The sequence below is a fragment of the Cebus imitator genome, unplaced genomic scaffold (genome assembly GCF_001604975.1).
Source record: "Cebus imitator isolate Cc_AM_T3 unplaced genomic scaffold, Cebus_imitator-1.0 Scaffold27, whole genome shotgun sequence".
NCBI lineage: Eukaryota > Metazoa > Chordata > Mammalia > Primates > Cebidae > Cebus > Cebus imitator.
In genome coordinates, this window is record NW_016107342.1 from 11766199 (window position 1) to 11789312 (window position 23114).

General features: G+C 34.2%; 1 protein-coding gene across 4 annotated transcripts in view; it reads right to left on the reverse strand.

Annotated features, from left to right (window-relative positions):
* The window catches only part of ARHGAP15 (Rho GTPase activating protein 15), a 640576-nt gene that overhangs the window by 311554 nt on the left and 305908 nt on the right, over positions 1–23114 (reverse strand). For all 4 annotated transcript variants that reach the window (XM_017523184.2, XM_037736629.1, XM_037736627.1 and 1 more), the window contains exons 7-8: positions 21346–21444; positions 20000–20129 (exon numbers count right to left, since the gene is read on the reverse strand). In XM_017523184.2, coding sequence (XP_017378673.1) covers positions 20000–20129; positions 21346–21444 — 229 coding nt within the window. The remainder of the gene's footprint in view (positions 1–19999; positions 20130–21345; positions 21445–23114) is intronic.

The window sequence follows — 23114 nt, forward strand, 5'->3', positions numbered from 1 at the left end:
AGCCTAGTTTTGTTTAGTTACTTTGGTTAATTTTTAAAAACTAATGTATTTCATTGGTTTCCCAATCTATTAGAATAAAACTATAGATAATATTGTCTTAAAATTTAATCTCTTCTGTATCTGCCTCATATTTTAAATTTTGGTTAGTTGTTCTTTATGTTCTTTAAAATTAGATTTTCAGAGTCATTCTTGACTACTTTCTAAAGAACTTTTAGTGCAATAATAATGTTTTTGTTTTATACATGATTGATCTTTCTCAATTTTATCATTTCTAATCTCAGATTTCTTTAGTTACATTTAGTTAACCTGAAATATTTCTTAAGGCTAGAAATATTGTAATATTTTAAATATATTTAGTTAACCTAAAACATTTCTTAAGGTTAGAAATATTTATAATATTTTAGGTTAACTAAACATATTAAATGTTTTAAAACATTTAATACTATGCATTTAATACTATGCATTTGCCTCTGAATGTTATTTTGGTTGCATACTATTAAATTCGATATTGGATTTCTTCTTTAGACAAAAGCAATTGATAGAAAATGTTTAAATTAATAAGTGACTTGGTGTATTTTGTTAGTTTCTTGTGATCAATTTTTTATTATATCTTATACAGATTACATTTCTACATAATTTCTGCATGTAGGGTTTTGTGACTTTAGTATATAGTTATATATATTATATATATAATATATATACTATATATTTGGTATATAGTATATAGTTAATAATAAATACTGTGTGGGATATTTAAAAACAACATCTAGTATTTGTATTTATAGTATAAAGTATAATATTTATTAATCAGCAATATATAAAATATATTTTTATATCTCATATATATTTATGTATTTATTTTAACACAGGGTTTCACTCTGTCACCAGGCTGGAGTGTAGTGGCACAATTACTGCAACTCCTGGGCTCAGTAAGCTCCCACCTCAGCCTCCTGGGACTACAGGTGCATGCCACCATGTACAGCTAATTTTTTTATTTTTTATTTTTTGTGGAGACAAGGTCTTACTATGTTGCCTAGGCTGGACTTTAACTTTTGGCTTCATATGATCCTCCTGCCTCTGTCTCCTAAAGTGCTGGGTTTACAGGCGCGAGCTAGCATGCCTCACCTACATCCACTATAACTTTTTGGATGTTGGTCTATGATTAAATTTTATATTTTGGTGCTTATTTGTACATATGCAGATTTCTGAACAGAATCTGTTAAATGAAAGAAGTAAATTATTTGGTGGAAACTTTGAGGCGAGGGCTGATTTCTTTTAAATAGAACAAGAAAATAGCAAACTTTTGAATAAGCTTGTGAAATAATCACACTAATTGTAATAATCAAGTTACAATTTGAGATTTTGTTTTTACTTTTTAACTTCACCATCTGTTAAATTAATAAATGCTAGTGTTTAATTTTTGTTATCATACATTAATTTCTAAATCAACTTTGACATTTATGCTTTTTCCATCTGTCAATATGCCCCTTAAAATTTATTTGTATATACTATAGGCATATATGCATTATATCTGCATGAATATCTGCTTATCTTTCAAAACACATGTACACAATTTAACAACATAATTACTTATATATAATAAATAAAACTTAAAAGATAAGCAAGATGAAAAAGCAAAATTATACAAAGCCTATAAAAGGTATAATAGAATATGTTCTGATTTAGACTGCTTAAGTTATAAACTAGACTCCAAAACTAAATATCTGTGTTTCCTCCTCTGTAAATTAATATAAAATATTCTTAACATATAACATGTTTTGAAGATGAGAAAATACATGCTACATGCTTAGAACAGTTCATGGTGAATACAAAATTTTATTTTTTTTAATTGATACTGATATTAATATATGAAGATCGATTAAATTTTTTTTCTTTTTGGAAGGGAAATGCTTTCACTTTATGAAAATAAGTTTAGCCATCTCACTTTACATCTTTGTTTACTCCACATTGTTTCCTAATTTTCTTAATTTTAGTATATAAGACAATAGAAAATTCAAAATTACTATTTCATTTTTAATGATTCCAAATATTTCTCTACAGCCTCCAATTAAGTTGCCACTCTGTCACTTATATTTTTACCATTTTGTTTTTAATATTCTGCAAGTTGTATGAACTGTTACAAACATTTGGTCTAATAAGAAGTCTCAATGTTAATAGCCAACATTTAATGAGAACTTACTATACTCCAGACACTATTCTGAGAACTTGCAGGGGCTAAGTTATTTAGCCCTCACAGCCAGTCTTTGAGGAAATGTTGCCCAAGCCAAATGTAGGTACTGGCAGGGCCAGGACTTAAGCTGAGACTTCTGGCTCTAGCACCCAGATTCGTCATTACTACAGAGCAGCTGGATATGCAGGTAAGCTGCCCTCCTCTGGGCTTAAATAATGTGTAGTATTTGCTTCCTAATAGCTGGGCTCCATGTCATTTAACACAGTGTCTATTACTAATGAGTCACAGATGTTTCTTCCTAATGCCAGTCGGGAAATAATTTCAGCCTCCAGAGCATTTGGGATTAAAAAAAATAGACACCAGGACTCAAGCTTATAGCACTGTGATTTATTAAACTTTTTTCCTTTTAAAATCTTGGTGGACTAGGGTCCATGACGCTACTTAATGCACCATAGATAAGAGTTTGGCACTAAGGTAAATGCAAAATTTCTAAAAAATTCATTATGAGCTAGGCATGTAAATTGGATCAAAATATTGTACTCATTTTGTTAATAAGATCAAGCAAGTATATTTTAACAATATTTCATCATGTGTAAATTCATCTTTAAATTAAATCAACTTGGTAGTGAATGGGAAATAGCTACTTAAAATTTGACCATAAATGTCAGAGGTGTTTGAACCAGAGCAACACCATCTTGAATAGGGTGTGGGTAAAATAAGGCTAAAACCTCTGGTGCTGCATTCTCAGGAGTTTAAGATATTCTTAGTCACAGGATGAGATAGGAGGTCAGCACAAGGTATACGTCACAAAGACCTCGCTGATAGAAGGATGTGGCAAAGGAGCCAGACAAATCCTACCAAAGTTTAGATGGCAATGACAGTGTCCCTTAGTTGTCCTCACTGCTCCTTGTACACTAACGCATCAGCATGCCAAATGTCTTCGAATATGTCTTTTAGTATGGTCCAAAAAGGGGAGGAACCCTCAGTTCCCGGAATTGCTCACCTCTTTCCTTGAAAACTCATGAATAAGCCACTTCTTGTACAGTATACAATCAAGAAATAACCATAGAAATAGCCAACCAGCAGTGCCTAGCACTGCTTCCTATGGAGTAGCTATTCTTTATTCCTTTACTTTCTTAATAAACTTGTTTTCACTTTACTCTGTGGACTCACCCTGGATTCTTTCTTGTGTGAGGTCCAAGAACCCACTCTTTGGGACTGGATTGGAACCCTTTCCAGTGACATAAACTCTTTGTTAATGTGGAATTGAGAACAGTTGTAGCCTCTTTAACTCCACTGCGTAAAACAGTGCATGCACAAAGCAACTCCCGAACAAACGCTGTGATGTGAATTGTGAACTGAGTTTTTGCTCTCAGTACTCCAGCTTTTTAGAGTTTATGTCATCTTTGTTTGTTCCCTAAATATGCATTCTATTTTTAGAGTCTATTTTATCTTCCCTCATTCACCAGATACAGATCATTTTAATGTGAGTTAATCCACTTGTATGAATATATTACCACAGAGAAAAATTATTGATCTACCCCATCATAAACATAACAAAAATATTGGGAGGAGTATTGCTCTGTGCAACTTGTATCTTTGTTGGTTTTCAGAGTTGATTGGCTGATCTTTCTGGTTGCGCCTGAGTTGCCTGATACCTTTATTATAATTCCATCTAAGTCCTTTCCTTTCTAGCTGTTCAGTGGAAGAAGAGCAGAGCTGAAGAATAGATGAGGAGCTTTACTTCACTGGTAGGACTTCCAAATAAGCAAGCAAACAGTGTATATTTCAATAAATATACAGTGATTGCTCATCAGACTGTATTCCCAGCCAAATAAAACACATCACTTGGTGTTTAAAATACCAGATTCTCTTTTTATCCCAATAGTTTTGCTAACATATTGAAAGAGTATAGGTAGCTGTGTATGATTCAATCCCAACTTACACGAACTTGGCTCAATAAAGACTGGTGAAAGATGGAATAGAAAAAAGGAATTCCAACTAATTCCTAAAGTTTCTTGACAAGCCCTTAAAATACCAGTTGTCTCACTGTTTGAGCTTGATGACTAGGTATCAATTACTAGCAAATAAGGGTCCTCAGGGCCTCTCAATGACAGTGATTACAAAGGAAGGATTCTGGAACATTCTTTCCACCTAACTTTGAATTGACCAAGCAAATGGGTCCTTTTGTTTGTTTGTTCATTCCCCATCAAAATGCTGATAAGTAACTTCTTTTCAGTTAAATTTCTGCAACTTCACTGAACTTCGTATTTCCACATTCTACTGCCAAAGTTTAACCCTCTCAATATGACAATTCAAGTTATATAATTATACCAGCTAGCTGAGTTTTCTGCTCTCTTCTGAAGCCAGGCACGTGCACTGAAGCATGTTTTGTACTATCAGATTTGGTATTAAAAGTCTGTCTCTGGAAACAAAGAAATTGACCCCTATCTTTAACATCTTTTATTTTCTGATTGGATAAACTTGCTTTCACTCAGTAAGCTAATATGATATATTTATGTTATGTATTATGTTATTACTGAATCAAGACTTTTATAAATAGAAAATGAATGAAAACAGACTCATAACTCAGTTCAGAAAGTTTATAGCCTCTGTAAGGCACTCAATATACTATTTTTCCCCTATAAATCCTAAGAAATTTTGGAAAGTACACTAATCTCTAGGAATTTCAATCATTTATCTTTAAGATAACCTTTTCTTAACCAAATTAGGAGACCTTTTCAAAATACTATGGAAGAAAAGAAAATACTTGTATTAATGTTATGATTAACATTTACTGAGTACTTACATTCTCCCAAACAATGCTATAAACATCACATTACTTAATCTAATTTATGTTTCCAAGCAACTCTATGAGGTAGGTACTATTATTATTGACATTTTTAAGATTATGTAACAGTAGCTTAGTGAGGTTAAGTGACTGGCTCAAAGTTTGTAGAGCTAGTAAATTGCAGAAACCATTAGCCTCACTCCAGAAGCCGGAAGCTACAAAGTGGTTTGTGGTTCCAGTCTGTGAAGTTAGACTGGTTGCTTTTAAATTCTAACTCAGCTGCTTCTTAATTATGTAACTTTGTGTATATTGATTAAACTTTCAGTGCCTCAGTCACTTAATAGATAAAATGGGGATGATAATAATGTCACTGAACTGCATAAGGTTATTGACAGGATTCAATGAGAGTATATTAAAGTGCTTTGAGTACTGCCTACAGCCTGGTAAGCTCTCTGAAGTATTTGCTATCTCTACACCATGCTTCCATGATATGGGAGACATAACAACTTTCTTCTTACAATACTGTTCATAAATTTGACATAGTAATTGTCCTTGGGTAAAAATTAAATAATTTCCTTTATGCCAAATATTTTTAGAATGGGAAAGCTTGTGCTTATTTTGAATTCTACTATATCATCCCAGTATTTTCTAGTAATAATCATTATTTATTAGGATAAATTACAGAAAGAAATGATAAAAGAATAAACACAGACAGAACCTTTGTGAGAAGTTTAATTGCATATTTTGTTACCTTTCCCTTCTATCCTCCTCTGATCAAATGAGCCCCCGCATTTTAGATTGCTGCAGCATTGAGACAAAAAAACAAAACAAAACAAAACAAAAAACAAAGGGGCCACAGTTGAGGACTCTTGCTACAAGGGTGCACCTCAGCACACAGAAACTTACACATGCATCTTTTACGTACTTATCCTTAAACTGTTTATCTGGCACATCGACAGGCAGCTGGTGGAACAAATAGGAAATCCTGGGAAGCACATTCATTTTTAAAGTGTTAATGTGCCCAATCCAAGAGACAGTAATGTGCTTCCATCCGTTAAGATCCCCTTAAATGTTTCGGATTGGAGGGCCGTAATTTAAATGAAATGCATTATCCAACCTGGAAGGTATTCCACATCCTAAATATTTAATTGATTTCTCCATCAGGGGAAGATGAGCCTACATAATAAGCAGATCCTATCTATATCTAAGTATTCGATTAATAGTGTCTCTAATTTAGGGTAATTTAGGAGTTTACAACTTATAAAATGGCTATTTCTTCCACATTCCTCCCAAAGTACCAAGAGGATTGGGTCTGGATTAATTGCAAACAGCAGACGATCCTCTGTGTATAATGAAAACCTAGAGTCAGCATCATCCAGCCATGCACCTATAATTTGAGATCTCATCTGAATATTTTTCACCAGGGGCTTCACATCCAGTGTAAATTGAAGTGGCAAAGGAGGAAAGTTGTAATTGTTGCATCTCCCTATTAAAAAAGTTTAACAAGTCAAGTTCATTCCTGCTGATTTTTACTTAGTTGGGTCTTAGCTAACTGAGTGAGGAAGATAAATCAAGCTACTTGCAGATTTTCCTAATGGTGCAAAGTTTGGCACCCTGAGGACTGTGGAAATGTCTATTACTACACTTGTAAAGAAGAGAAGTGGAACAAGACTGTGGGTGGCTGGATCCATATGAGTGATTTATTACTCCTGAATCCAGTTAGTCATTTCCAGATAAGCACTTAAGTGCCAGAAGTTTATGGTCATTTTCAGTTTAAGAAAAGAGCAGGGCACATCTTAACATATGAAACAAATATATTACCTAGAGAAATTGGTATTTTTTTTCTGAGTTGACCAGAAAATTGTAAAACTTGAGCATATAAATGTAAAGTAACATTGAACTTTACCTAAAGTCTACTTTTGATTTTCTGAGGTCCTTTCCATTCTAATTTTTTGATAGAAAAAAAATATCGATGTTCTGTGAAATTATTTTGGGATTTGGGGTCTGATAAATAAATTTAAAATGTAGTGGGTTATGAGGTCTATAATTTTTATGTAAAATTTACCTTTTTGGTGGCAGTTTTCCTCCGTCTTCTTAAAGTGCTACTTTCCAGATAGCTTAATTTTTGTTCAAACACAAATTAGAATCAATTTTCTGGGGAAAAATAATCAGTATAGCTTCTGTTCTCCACAACAAAGAAAATACATTTGTAGACATATTCTGGAAATTTAAATCCCTGCATGCTCTTTTGAGCAAGTCCAAGGAGATATGAAGACTGACATTTTGTACTTTGCTATCCCCAAGAGGTGAATGTATGATCATCTTTACTGAGGTTTGTTTCCGTCCCTGCTGAATTAATATGCATTTTCGTTAGCTAATCTTGAAACAACAGGAATAAAGTTTATCCAGGTCTTTTATACCTCAGAGAACAAAACAAATACTACAAATCTTTAGAGAGAAAGGATATACAAAAGGGCTTGAGGTGAATATTTCAAAGCAAATACTCTTTAAATGATGTGCAAATTATTTCAGCTCTTGAGCAAGATTTATGAAAGGGGATTAGCCCACTGAAATAAGAACCAAGTTTAAACTGTTGGGTTTCAAAGTCAAAGATGAGAAGTGGTTATAAGAAAAGAATGGAGACAGGCAGCAATAATTTAGAGGAGGGATTTGTCTGTTTTTCCCTTAACTGACTCACCTTAAATTGTCACCAACTGTTGTTCTTAACTGCAGTTAAAAAAAAAAAATACATTTCTCCTCTAATTTTCCATAAAGTTGAGAGTGTATTAATTAAGAAATGATACTGGAATTTATATTTCAGGAACAAGGTCTCCATTTGCCAGGTAAAAATATATGTATTCCCAAACTGTGTTAAACAATTACAACAATTCAAGCTGGAAAGAGTAACTTCTAAGAGTTTTGAGTCAGATAACTTTTTTTTTTTTTCAGTTCACAAGTCACATCTATAACAATACAACACAAGACGTTCTAAGATTTCAACATGCTCTTCAAGTAATGGTTAAAAGCTTCTTGTAAGACTTATGAAAATGATCACTTTTATGTAATTGTAAAGACTATTAAGTGAGCTCACTTCTTATGGTTTCATAATGCCCTGCAATCCTGGAAGGTAAAGGCAATTTTAATGACCCCACTCATATGTGATTAATATCTGATGCTTCTTGACTAAAATTCTGGATTTCGTTCAATAAAAATGAGTTAAGCAAAAATTCTATGGATTCTCAGCCAAACCCTTCTGTGGAAATCTGTTATGGTTATGCCCAATTATTTTTTTATAAAAGGCATGAAACCTCAATAACAAATCCAGGTACTCACTAGAAAAAGATTAATTATGAAACCTCAATAACAAACACAGGCACTCACTAGGAAAAAAAGGTTATTCTTATGTAAGCTGTCTGAAAGTAATAAAGCTAAACAAGTCAAGTCAATCCAGGCATTACTAAAATTTTAAGGAAAGTCTTTCAGATCTGACTCATTACTATCCAGCACATTTATGAAAGACTGGACATTTAGGGGCAAATTTATGAGAAAGATTCTTACTTAGAAAAGAATGATCATTTGCCCATTTCGGTTTCCATTTCCTATTAAAAAAACGGTAGACCTAAAAAAATGAGGTTTTATTTCAGGAATAATCATTATTAGTTCTTCCCAGTAAGTGAAATCTCACTCTGCTAAGAGGATTAATCAGACTTTATTTTGAATCTTTCCTCTATTTTTTGGTAACTAAATTGTGGGCTTACTTTTGTTTTCTTTGCAATTTTTCAAAACATCCTGGTGGGCCTTGATTGTTTTGGCAGGTGCAGCAAATAAACTTAGTCTATGAGTAAAAAGCTATGTTGCAGCTCATCCAGAATTTCAACATCTAACCTGAAAGGCCAATGGGAAATGAATTCAAGTACTCAAGAACAACATAAAAATAAAGAAATTTAAGCAATCAAATACTATTATTCTTGCCTTTGGAGAAGGGAAATAACAAAAAGAGGCTACATGTGAGATTACATGTTCCCCAAAGAAGAGTCAAATGGAAGATAAAGGATAAGTGGAATTTCAAATGGATTTTACACATTGAGCTATCCAGGGAATTAGTGGATAATTTCCAGGGAATTGCTTGGAGCTCTGTTTTCTTGTCTGTTTTGGTGAGGGTAGTTTAGGCTCAAAATCATTTTCTGATATTGTTGCTGTTATTTGGCTGAGACTGTTGACTTTGTGACATGGGAGTTCAGAGTTTGTGACTTAGGTTTGGCACAGGCAAAAGTTACAAGGCAGTGTAAGTCTTGGTTCTTTCTCATTTAGTTTGTAATCATGGATTGAAAGGGATTGATGAAATTAAATAGTCACCATTCAAAATCATGCATTGTCATGGCACGGCCAATATAATAACCATATGCAGGGTTATTTTACACAAAGGCAGGCAAGATAGATCCTTTATATGAGAGGGTCTTTTGTCAGAGTCCCAAAGGCCACCCTCTGGCTCGGGACTTTCCAAAACCTCTTTAGGGAAGTTATTTTTGTCACATGGTTATGTGTTTTTCAAGCTTTAATGTGCATACGAATCACCTGTTAAACACAGATTCAGTTCAGGAGGTTTGGGTGGGCCTTGAGAGTCCGTATTTCCTAACAAGCTCCCAGGTGACATGGTCATTGTTGGTCCCTGGATCACACATTGAGTAACAAGAATCTAGGAGGTTCCTGAAAGAATGAGATTCTGCTTAGCTCCTTGGCATCCTGATGGTGGTTTTCCAAACCACAGAGGCAATGGGAATTTGGGAGCTGCCAAGACTTAGAACATATGTCAAGAAAACCTATCAACATCACCTCAGACATCTCTGGAGCCTTTCTTCTTTACCTTTTCCTACTGCCGAGTTTGGGCCTGCAGCATATGGTACTTGGTCTACTGTAATTGTCTCTGAATTCATTTCCTTACCTCTGATCTCTCATTTTTTGTGCTACTGATCTCTGTCATTCTCCACATCTTTTCCAAAATTATTACTCTAAAAATAAAGTCTGTTCGTATCTCCTGCCTGCATAGAAGTCTTTCACTAGTCTCCCATTATTTATAGTAGAAAGTCTCAATTTTTTAGCATTCTATGCGAGACCCCTTGCCAACGGTTCACTGTCTATTTCCAGTCAGATCTCCAGATGTTGCTCCAATGTTTTGCACATTCCAGCCTCACCAATCTATTGCTGTTCTTCAAACAGTTTATACTCTATGATTTTTTCTTTCCTATCCTAAAATGTATCCATTCTCTTCTCTGTCATTCTTTGCATCTTCGTGTGAAAAACTGCCAGAGTTCCACAGCAGCATTAAACTTCATAAACCTCTTACTCTCCCTTGTAGGTATCTTCTCTTCCCTGGCTCTCTTCTGCTAGCCCCTACCTATGTGTGCCCAGGGATCACTTCCAAATATATTACCTGCAACTCAAATCTTTGTCTCAGGGAATGCTTCTAGAGGAACTCAAACCAAAACACCTATCAACGGGACAGTGCCTCACAGTTCAGCCTTTCCCTTCATCCCTCATGCATAAAATTTGTAAGGGTTTCTTCAGGGTTCTCCCCTCATGCTCTCAGTCACCTGTTTTCTCGCTCACTCAGGCATTCATTAGTTGGTGCAAATGCAATTAAAAAATGGTAAAATTGTAATTACTTTTGCATCAAGCTATTAAGACTGAACACCACTAGGTTTCAGACTTTGTTCTGGGTGATGGGGACCGCAAGGGGTAAACAGCTGGTCATGGCTTATGCCCTCCAGGTACTTGCAACCTAATGGAATAGAGTGCTCCTGGCTTAAGCTAATGACTGAAGCCTGGTCAGCTAGGATTACACCCCAGAACTTAGATATCACAATCCTTTTGATAGAGTGAACATGGCGGGCATCCCTTGCCAGCTTATCAACACACTGTACTTTGGTGAGATCAGGCTTTCAGTAGCTTTCAGTTCATTCCTTATAAGTGGCTCCATATCCTTCTGATTTGTATGATATGTTTACTTTAGTCAATAAAGCCATCTTTTTTTATCACCAAATGCTTTATGACACTGGCTTGATTCTAATATATATTATATATAACATCAAAATTAAATAAAATCTTTCTTTGCTTTTAAGTGAAATTACATAATTCTGTCAAAATTCTACCCCTGTATTATTTTACTATTTTATATAAGAATGGAAAACAGCAACAGACTCTTGACAAACTTATAATCTCTAGAGATTGCCATCATGTCAGGCTGACACTCAGGAATGGCAAAACTGAGCATTTATTCCCCATGACACTCAGGATCCCTTAAGAAAACAAAAAGTAAAAAGATATATGTTAACTGGAGTCATTAAAATAATGAAGATATTAAGAAATTAAGCCTTTGAAAAATTGCACATTTGTTTATTCTGCATTTTGGCAACTGTTTAAATAGTTGCAAAAGTACATCCTTGCTATATTTCCAAAGTGGTAGATTTATAGTAAACAAACAAAAGTCATGATTATTTTACTCAGAATTCACCCATATGGAAATCATTTTATATCATAATATATAATGTACAAAGTTATTTGATATATTTTATATCTACTTATATACATTTTCCCTAGATCAAATACATACATTATCTTCTTAATCAACATTTATATTTATAGTATTTTATAATTATATTAAAATATATATTATATTTATCTGGACACTCAATTTCAGGAAACTTAAGAAACTTGTCCAAGTCATATGGCTGTAGATCTTGGAGTTAAGAACTGTACTCAAATTTTCAGACTCTCAGACTCAAATTTCTTACATAATCTCATACAACCTTTTCAACAGGGTTCTGAGGGCAGCACTTTTATAACTTTTGTGTTAAACTGGACTTTTACAAATAAACTGACACTACAGAAAATCATTCTCAGTCTTCTAAAAATAATCAAAATTACAATAATTGTTATATATTACAGAGTTTCTTTTTCTTTTATCGCCTCCAATAGAACCTTGAAAATTCCAAGTTAGAGCCCACAGAAGAGCCTCAAGAATAACTGTGAATCACAGTAACTCTTTCAAATAAAATAGAGTATATTAGAATGGATGATGGGAATATTGGGAGGTATGATCTGCGCTGAATCCTAAAGGATGTTAGCTTCGTAAAGAGATAACCTTCATTTCAAGCTAAAAGTCAGCATGTAGCAGTGGGCATCAGGTATTAAGGCACTATTTACCTGGAACATAAATTATAAGTCAAGAAGTGATGAGAAAGAACTGGAAAAGGGGCACAGAACATAATAAGCTCTCTCTACAGAAACTTGGGCTCTAATTCCAAGAGCAATAATGCCAATGCAGTCATTAGAAATTGTTCTTAATCTGGCCAGGCGCAGTGGCTCACGCCTGTAATTCCAGAACTTTGGGAGGCCAAGGTGGACAGATCACGGGTCAGGAGTTTGAGACCAGCCTGGCCAACATAGTGAAACCTTGTCGCTACTAAAAATACAAAAAGGCGTGGTGGTACATGCCTATAATCCCAGCTACTTGGGAGGCTGAGGCAGGAGAATCACTTGAATCTGGGAGGTGGAGGTTGTAGTAAGTCAAGACCACACCACTACACTCCAGCTTGGGTGACAGAGTGAGACTCCGTCTCAAAAAAAGAAAAAGAAATTGCTCTTAATCTTTGACTTCAATTTTGGAGAAGACCATATCTAATGGCAAAATCCCAGTTCTATATTTTCTACTTGGTTATGCATTCCCCATCTTGTTTTCTACCTTATTAGGCCAATTAATTTTGTGTACAAAGAGGGTATGTTTATTTACATTAGGAAAATTTGGCAGCAGGAACAATTGATTTCAGGTACTATTTAAATAATCAAAAAAAGATGAATTGGCAGATTGCTTTAAGTTTCTCAGGTCATCCATGAGCCATTTCTTGAAGCAAGCTAATGGTACAGATCACACTTCCTTAAAGTTTGATAACAACATCTGGTATTTTTGGATTCAGCTAATACTTTTGGGTGAAAGCAATACCCGATTTTGCTTACATCAGTGAGGGCTATATTATGAGTAATAAGAAACTTATTTTACAAGAAAATCTCAATGATTCCGTGTGTTAACAATGGAGTTTTGTTGTTGTTGTTGTTTGTCCCTAAGCATGTTACTGGGCCTATTTGGGACATCCAAATAAATGCATCAAAAAGCAAATTACTTTCTTTTAGGATTTTGAAGAAAAGTAGCATAAGTTGCTATGCTTCTAAAAACAAAAAAAGAATTGACCAAACAAATCCTGTATACAGAAAGAGGTGATCATTTGCATTCAAAATAACGATTTGCTCTGCACAGGGATTCACTGTACAAACGCCTTACATGCTTAAATGCCATCTTTAGTAGACATTTTTTAAATTTGATGTGACAACAATTAATGACGATTAGATGCCTAATTTTATAAGAAAACATTAATATATGCCAATTTTAAAGTCATGGAATAAACAAAAGGATACTTTCTGAGGACATCAAAGACCTTTTTATTTCTTTTGCTTACAATCACAGTAGCATATTGATGCCAAGAAAATATTGCTTGTGAGTTAGAGCAAAGAGCCCTCTGGATTGGCCTATTATTGAAAGCAAGATGCCATTTGACCTAATGAAATCAGAAATTGATTAAATGCAGTTCATCTAAGGGGAAATACGGTCATGGTGTTATTGCCAGGGTCAGAAGGAAGATAGGGTGATCTAGTGCTCGAGCACCGATAGGGTTAGATGGACTTTCAGGGTAGCTGCTGCTATGAGATGCATGACAATGGACGTCCACAGGTCAGAGGGCGAGATCAGCCCCTTAGATAGGAAAAAAGAGATTAATCAGGACATTCTTCGCTCAGCTCATAACTAAGTCCTTATCATATGATTCATTGAAAAATGGAATGTTTTGAAGAAACTGCAATCGATGGGTCCCAGAAAAAGTAGGTACTGCTGCTTGGGAACATATGTCAGAACAATGGCTAGAGTCACACAGGGCCATGGTGAAGCCCTGAGACCTTCATGCATAACACTGTTCTGATAAATTAATGCGGATCCTTGACTATCAAGTGTGTTTAATTTTTACTGTTTTCCTCTCACGATGTTTACATCCTGTAGCTTTAACATAAATTTTCATTTATATTTTGTCCACTTTTTCTTTACCAACTGAAATATTATGAAATAAAGAACTCTCTTAACCTGTGAAAAACAACTGAAAAGATATTTGATACTCAGCTATTCTTTAGATATTGCCTGTCTTATAACTATAGTAAAACGCAATGATTTATTTCACATCTTAGCTAAATAGTTTTTCTCAAGAGGGTATTAAATAAAACTGGTACCAGAGTGGCACTAATTATTTTGGAAAAAAAAAAAAGTAAGTGACCATCTCATCCAAATCAGAAAAATTGTCCTCTTGATAATAACTCATAATATTCCACACAAATATTATGACTTTTTGTTGTTTCCAGGAAAGAGCTCTTCTATTTCTTCAGAACTAGATATGGTTTATCTGTGCAATTTTAATATTGTTTTCATTTTCTTGGCAGATGGCTTGTTCATCTTATTATTTGCATACATTGGCAGGATTATACTGTTTTATACAAAATTTTTAATAAGAACAAACTTTAAAATGTGTATTTATATAAGCCCCCAGAACAGACTTCACAATATGTGTTTTAACGATTGATAATTACATATTTATCCAAGAAACTAGTTATGACTTTTCAATTTTGGATAATAATAAATATAAATTTTCTTAATTATATAGTTGCCAGAAAGGTCTCAATGGTCACAAGAAAAAAATATATTGGTTTTGGAGGAAAAATAGGATAACGAATTATCAATGTTTCATGTAAAGAGGTCTTAATGTACCCTATATTCAGAAAATTTGATCTTTCTTTGAAAGGTTTCAAGTCATAATTATAAAATATGTATATTCTTTTATTGAATTAGGCACATGGGCAATACCTAATTTTGTGTAGGTATGTGTGTTTACTTCAGTTTTTAATTGGGGAACTTTTGAAACATACAAAAAAGAGGTGAAACAATAGGATCATGATCACTTGCATATGCACTACCTAGATTCAAGTGTTTATATTTGGGGCAATTCCAGACTTAATCTGTCATTGCACATACTTTTTACAAAGAACATCTGTCTTGCTTAGAACTCGCTTCCCATCAATGAGGCAAAAATGTCTACTTAGCCCTCCATTCTCTCCTTTTTCTATGGCTTCTTTTGGCTTAGAGGCTTTAAATTTTCTCCTTCCCACTACTGGGGACCTTCAGGCTCCAGGAGAATCCTTGCCAAAGTCATTCTGAGGCTCCTAATTGCTTTGGTGGAGCTGGTACAGAAGTGGGGAGAAGGAGATGGGAAACCAGATCGAAAGCAATGCTACTGGGAAGTCTTAGCTCTCAGGGCCAGAGGTGCAGCAAATTCAGCATGAATTATTCCCTAGAAACAACATTCTAAGTGACTGCAGAAGGTTCCAGCGTGCTTCTGTGGCTTGGTACATGGTTTCCTTGTGAAAATATATCAAGCTCTAAGCAACCAATTTACAGTTGAATTTTTAGAGCATAACTTACTTGTATTGTAGAAGGCCAGCATTATAGATTATTTAGATTAGTACACAAAATTACTGTCTTCTCTATGAAACTTGTTTTCACTCAGCATGGTCATGATACTTCACAGGCAAATTTTTAAAACAAAGACAAGTTAAAGCCTGTAGCATTTTAATTTTTATTTCATAACTATCTCAATTCAAGTTTTTATTTCTTTCTTTCTGTTGTCTTATCGCACACATCATTAAGGGGATATAGGTTTGGGAAATCCACATCCAAATACATTTAGGATTTCACCCAGAACATATTTGTTTTTTTTATGATAACTTAATCAAAAAACAGCTAAAGGAAAATCCATTTCCTTTTAGCTCTTTTACCTTTTAACTTTAGTCTTCTAACTCATGTTCATTTCAGGGTGCCTATTTATGATACTAAAGTGTTAATTTTATATTCAAGTTATTCAAGGTCTCCACACTCATGGAGTTTACAGTTTAGCAATTGATAGACATGAGATATATTACTACTAAAGCATAATATAAATATAAAAGTGTTTTAATTGAAAGCACAAGAATTTTAGTTGTATACCTTTAGTTGTATTTGTTCATGAAAAAGAATGAATGTGTGCATGAGTGAATAAACTAGAGCTTTGTGTAAAGGAGTAGTGAGATGGCTAATGCTGAATCCTTCCCATCAACTTGAACTTCTGAATGACAGGCTCTTCTGGGTTTAGGAGAATCAGGAGTATTTCTTTGCCCCTTCCTACTGTTTCCTGGTGTGCTGCTCCCAAGAATCCCCTACTTGCCCCTTTCACATGGAGTTGCCAGGGGGAAGACTAGCTGCTTCTGCTTAGATTTTCTGCAGCTATGGCTCCCATATCCAATTCTGGCACCCTCTTCCCACCTTTTGTATACTCAGGGAGTGGGATGGCTTGCATACATGCCTTGCTCCAGTCTTGTGTCAGACACCACCCTTGTCTCAAGCCCTGTTTCAGTGCCATCTGCTTGGGGAAATGGAGGATAATAGTAAGAGATCCTACTTACTGAGTGCCTGCTGTGAGCTAAGCATTTACAGGTTTGATTTCAAATTCTCACAGATCCTGTAAGGACAGTATTAGACCCATTTTTACAGATCTGAAAAGCTCAGAAAAATTAAGAAACCTTGCCAAGGTTATCTGATGCAGAATTTATTATATTTGGGCCTTCCGCCTCTTTGCTGTCAGTGGAAGACAATTCTCTTTCCTCAGAGAAATATGTTCACATCTTCTTTGATTGACTCTCCTCTTTCCATAATAGCCCTCCCTGGAGAGCTGCTCTCCTACTCTCATCCCGGGCTGATGTCTTGAATTTCCCACAGTGATTTGACCCTTACATTAAATTTCCTGGCTTCTTGTCCATTAGACTCAACTGATATCTTAAAATATCTGATTAGTTCTTAATAGTGTTGGCAGGTTAGAATCATATTTTTTAAAAGGAAAGTATATGTAAACATAACTTTCTGAATTCACTCATTGAGAGAACATATTTTTCCCATGTTATATAGACAAACTGGACAATGAAATGACCACCTGTTAGCTGCTAATGATGTTCACATGCCTTTTAAAAAAGTAATTCTGGCTTTATCTATCTACAATCTTGGCGGCAAAACTTATGGGAACATCAAGGAAACAGGAAGCCAAAGGCAGAAAACTGACAATAAAGTTTGTGCTTAGACTACTAATAAGGAAGAGGACACTGTGAGTCTCTGATTCTACATAATTATTTAATCTCCAGAGGGTGACATAAAACTGAATGCATGTTTTAAGAAACCCAAATTTGGGTGTTCAAATCTAGGACTGAGATCAGAGGGGTTTCACACAGATTTCCTACTTGAAAAAAATATTTTAAAAAGCATCACATATAAAATATGTCAATCACTGTTGCATGGTCTAATTTGATATTGTGTGGGTGGGTCAATCATTATACCTTTCAAATGAAAATGAATACATACATATTGAATGAAGTTAATTCAAAGTAATAGATGGATATTAACTGTGCCCTACATTGCAAAAAACATAGTGGCCCTAAAGAAAAGGCTTATAACTATACACACTCACCAAGATACAGAAAAGAAGCATTTTCTAAAATTAGAGCTAGTATTGAAGATTAAATTATTATTTTAATAGTGAAATCAAAATTGAAATAAAACACCCAGTTTTAATTGTTTTTGTCAGTAAGTGTTTGGGTCCTGACTTAAGTTTACTGATTTCTATTAATTTTATTTTTAACATACTATTTCTATCCAAGTCTAAGGTTGATATAAACTAAGTATACCTTTTACTTGTTCACTTTATTATAGTGTCATAGTTAAAAGTACAGGCTCTAAAATAAGACTGTTTGGGTTTGAAACATGTCTCCATAACTTGTTTTTGTACAAATTTTCTTAGTTCTTCATGTCTCAGTTTTCTCATCTATAAAATAGGGTTACTAATAGTATCTACCTCACAGGGTTGGTAAGAGGATTAAATGTAGCAGTCTAAGGCAAGCACTTAAAACAGTGCCTGGTGCACAGTAAATATTTTTACATTTTCTAGCTATTTTTTTTAACTTCAAAATAAAAGATGAGTATGAAGTCATTGTACAATTAGCTACATTTTGAAATGAATAGAATAAATCATGTATCTCTTCCCTTGTTTTTAAGTAGAATTGAATTTAAGCTCAAAGTAGAAAAACAATTGTCTTTCACAATTAAAAATAAATTCCAAAAAAAAGTAGTGAGTGTTCTGTCTGTAAGATTCTTTTTCAGCAGTATCTTAAAACTTTTAAAGTGACTGTTACTCAACACAGAATTCATTATCCTCAATGTTTCTCAAATACATTTTTGCAAACCGTTATTTTCTCCATAGCTTCAGGTTTTAGAAACGTGTTAAAGTCTCCTCCAAACCAGCAATTATATCTAAGATTCCAGATTTACCAGTCATTGCATCACAAATTTTTTTATATGTACTACAAAATGTTTATATAATCAACACTAAATATATATCCCCAATTGAATCCCAATTCTGAAATCTTAGCTTATGTCTCAAACCATATGAAGTAAAAGACGACAATGATCAGGAATGGAAGGAAAACGTTCTTTAAAAGAAATAACTCTAAACTGTACCATTATATGAAAAAGTCTTTTAAAATGGCATTGTTAACTCTCCGTAAACACACCACGCATCTTCTAGACATTAACATTGTTAATCTTAAATTCCAACTTGCACAACTAGCTAAGTAAATGTATCTAGCAGTTGTTGAAAATTATGGCATGGGTTTTTGCATAAAGACTTAATTTCAAAAGGGTGCTTCTACTCTTAAGTTCTCATGCAATTTCTAGATTTGTAGACTTCAGTAATTCCGCTTTGGAAAATGTGTTATCACATATAAATAGCTTCTCTCTTCTCTATCATATGTGTATGAGTGTTTGTGTGCATGTATGTGCATACATATACATATATATCTTTCTTAATGCACAGATATATGTATATGTACACAAATAATTATCTAGCATAAATAAGTGTGTGTGTGTGTGTGTGTGTGTGTGTGTGTGTGTGTGTGTGTCTGTGTACACTCCATTAGCAGCTCTTCTCAACTTACTGAGTGCTCCTTAAATTCAAAAATTTAGGATGTCAGTATACTGATCTTTGGACATAGGGAAAAAATGGTGATTCTCAAGATTGGGGTCAGCTAGGTAGAAGAACCCCCAAAATACTGTAATTTTTAAGATCTTGGAAAATAGGTTATCTCTGGTTCCAAAGATGTCTTCTTCTTCTTTTGGGAGGTTGAGACTCAAAGCAACTTTATGAGATAGGTGTGACATATTTTATAACCCCTTTTCATTGAGGAAAAAGCAGTCTCAGGAACAGTTAAGAATGATACTTAAGATCATTATGTAAGTAGTGAGACCACTCTTTTTACTCTAAATTCAATTCTTTTAGAGTATTAGAACTAGGTTTGACCTTGGAGAACATCTAATTCATATCCCACATTTTCAGCCTCTCTGAAAGCATGTTTCTAAATCTTTCTGGTGGTCTGTAGGTATGGAAAGTGGCCTAGCCTGTTGACTTAAGTTAGACCAATGCTAGTGATCACTCATATCCTTTAATGTATGAAAATAAAATAGTCAAGATACCAAGGTTGGAGACGCTTGACATTTCCCACTCTCAAAATCAATCACCGATCTGAACACCATGGCTATTACTCAGAGATTCAGAGGTTTGCTGTAAGCAGAGACCATGACCTTGGAACAATTATTTTCTCAAAAGGCATTACTAACAATGATGTGAGCAAAGTGCCCAGACTGCCCTCCAGTGCATGAATCCCTGTCCAGGAAATGGCTACGAATCTTCTACGAGTACGATGAGTTTGGCTTAAATCTCATTTCAAAGCATTTATATTTCATAAGCACTGCATTTAGACAAACTTAAAATGAGCAAGTCAAAGAAAATACTCACTTAAAGATTTTCTGTGCTCTGGTTTCTGTTCTTTTATATCACTGTCGCAGTGACTTAGCAATTCAGTGCTGGAAGATCTTTGGATTTTGAATAATTCCAGGTTTCTTGATGGACAACTTGAATCCTTTGGCTGGAAACAGCAAATAATTAGACTAAATAATTTTACCAGAAATAAAGGATTCACCATATAGTTTTGTGGTCTATTTTGGTGTTTTTGGGGAAATTTGAAGTAAGGAATTTATTTGGGGATAGGTCCTCTATGCTGAGCTCAATACTCTAATAATAGTTTATATATGTATATGGTGCTTGCTAAATGCTAAGCAGTATACATGCATAATTCAATTAATCATTACAACAATTCTATAGAGTAGGTGGTATTATTATTATCTTTATTTTCCTCATTAGGAAAATGAGGCCAAGATAGGTAAGCAATTTGGCTAAGCCCATGCAGGTGGCAAATAACCATAATTCAAACTCCAGCAGTCTGGTCCCAGAGTCCACCCTCAATGACAACAAACTGTGTGCACTTGTGTGTATGTATGTATGTGCACTCACACACATTCACACACACACCCCTTTAAGGGGAGTTTACTGATAATGGGAAAAGTTAATTTGTTATTTTACTTTTTAAAGTGTTAGTCCCCAAATGAATACAATGAAAGCCTGTAATTAAGTATCAAGAAAATCACACAGAAAATCTTTTACTATCCTATTGTGTTCCACATTAAGAACAACTTTTTCTCAAAATTTTGCAAATATTAGTTTTCTAAAATTAAATGTTCTAGAGTCTCAGTATGAAATGAGTGGTTTTAAATAAGTTCACTCTTAAAAAACATACTCTGAATGTATGTTTTAGAATAATTTCGTGAAGTTCTAGATATGTAATTTTCATGAGAAGAACAATCTAGCTTAGCTGGAAGAATAATAAAAATCAGTACGAAGGGTTATTATTTATTGGTATTATAACAGTGAGTGTGGTCTTAAATACATTGATATTTATTTTCAGGAATTTGCACTATGGACTGTATAAACTGAAAATGAAAAAATTCAGTAGTTATTAAGTGCTTGTGTGCTTTTTACAGCCTCCAGTAAATGAATGTCTGTGTTATTTTAGAAAAAAAAGTAAGAATGCACTACATTTTTGAAAGAGAGAAATTAAATGACATTTAGTTCTACAAATCTTGTCTGATGAAAAGGTTTTTAGTGGATTCTATTTAAACTAAAAGAACTTAAATTCTCTCAGTCCATAGGATCTATTTAAATGTGTGTGTGTTATATGCCTGAGCATTAAGATTTAAATGACTACATTTTAATTAATAAAGGTAACAGCCAAAATAAATACATACCAATCTGTCAATTGCATTTTTGATAGCGTGGAACCAATCCAATATGATGAAGTCAATATCTGACTGTAGAAGGAACTCATTTCCTGATACTGTTGTGATCTGAAAAACAAAAAATCGACAGGTAAAGAAATTATGTAAGATAAATCTCTTAGATGTAAAAATCGGTTTTTAAAAAACACAGTTTAATACACTGAAATATTTTCTTGTATTCCAGTAATTGTCTTTCTGGGAACTGGGAGCATTTTGAACTGCTCTCTCCAAACAGTTTTTTCATGTCATAACAAATACATTATTGTTTTAATAATAGAACGATTAAGTCAGAGTAGGGCTAAAGCTGAATTACTCCAACTTAAGGAGAAATAAGCCAGGAAGTTCAGAGAACTGCAGACAGTACACACTTAAGTCAGAACCCGCAGAAAAAATGCACCCGGGTGTGTCAGAATTCATTCTGCACGTTTGCCTCTTTCCTGTCTGTCTTTTCAAATCTAATAGTATCTCTATATTCGATTTCCTTTTATGGAGGGCTCTAAAACAGATTATTTACCAAAAAGTCTAATTGCAGACTTCCAAAAGGTCATTCAGATGAATAACATTTGATTATTTCTACTTTCTTATCAGAGATCTATAGGAAAGTAATAATAATAATAATAATAATAATAAACAATTTTCCCACAAAAGAAGTATATTAAAATAAAAGTTCGTTTATATATTTGAACCTCTCTGGGAGAGTATTTATCAAATGAACATCCAGGTTCCTGACTCTCAGCACTGCTAAGTAGTTGGCAGTGTTTAATGTGTAACTGTGTATTTTTCATTACAGTGAATCTTTTTCTCCTCAGACTTGTGAGAAAAGGATATGACCCTATAGAAACAGAGAAATAGTCTAAGTTTCACACATAAAGGGCTACTTAGAGAAAAAATTGATTACAGTGGGTTTGGACACACTTTTTGTATTTGGCCATCAATCTGAACTGTGAAGATTTTCCCTTTGTATTACTGACTTTTTCTTGCAACAGGAAGATGAACATTTCCCAACTACTGTCACACGGAGTTCAGAGGTTTAGAGGACTGACATTTCAAAATACTCAATCAGGAGCCAGTCACCTCTTCTCAGCCTTCCTGGCTCTAAACAGGAGGTGAACACTGAAATGTGGCACAGGTTCAGAAAATCACAAATCATGCTTTAGGCCATCTCTATAATTCTGTCATTAAAGTGACAATTATTACCCCAAATGGCTCATTCTGAAGGTTTCAAGGATTCCTATGGCAGCATTTAATGACAATGATTTTGGGGTTTCTAAAGAAATCTGTTACATATTTGCACATATATTCGTCATTTGTTTTTAGAAAAACTATTTAGAGATTCAACATTAATCAGTACTGCAAAGCAACCATTGTTGATTGAGATGGGCTCCAATATCAAGTGTGGTCTCTAAAACTGTAAGGAGAGGAACTTTCTAAAGTGTATGCAATTATAAGAATTGAAAGATTGAAAAATAATAGGATTTAATTGCCCACACTAGAATTTGACAGATCACTGGGGCCAATCATTTTTTCTCTCTCTTTTTAAAATGATACTGCATATAAGATTTAGGATGGCTCAAAACAGTCTTCTGTTTTATGTATTCAGTAAAAGACAGCTATGGTGATGTTTGCCTAATTATCTGAACGCCATTGCAATGTTCTCTACTCAGATAAAGTTCCAAATGTTTACTTTATAGAGTGTGGCCTCAGAAATTATAATCTAAAAATATAAGATCATTTCTAAC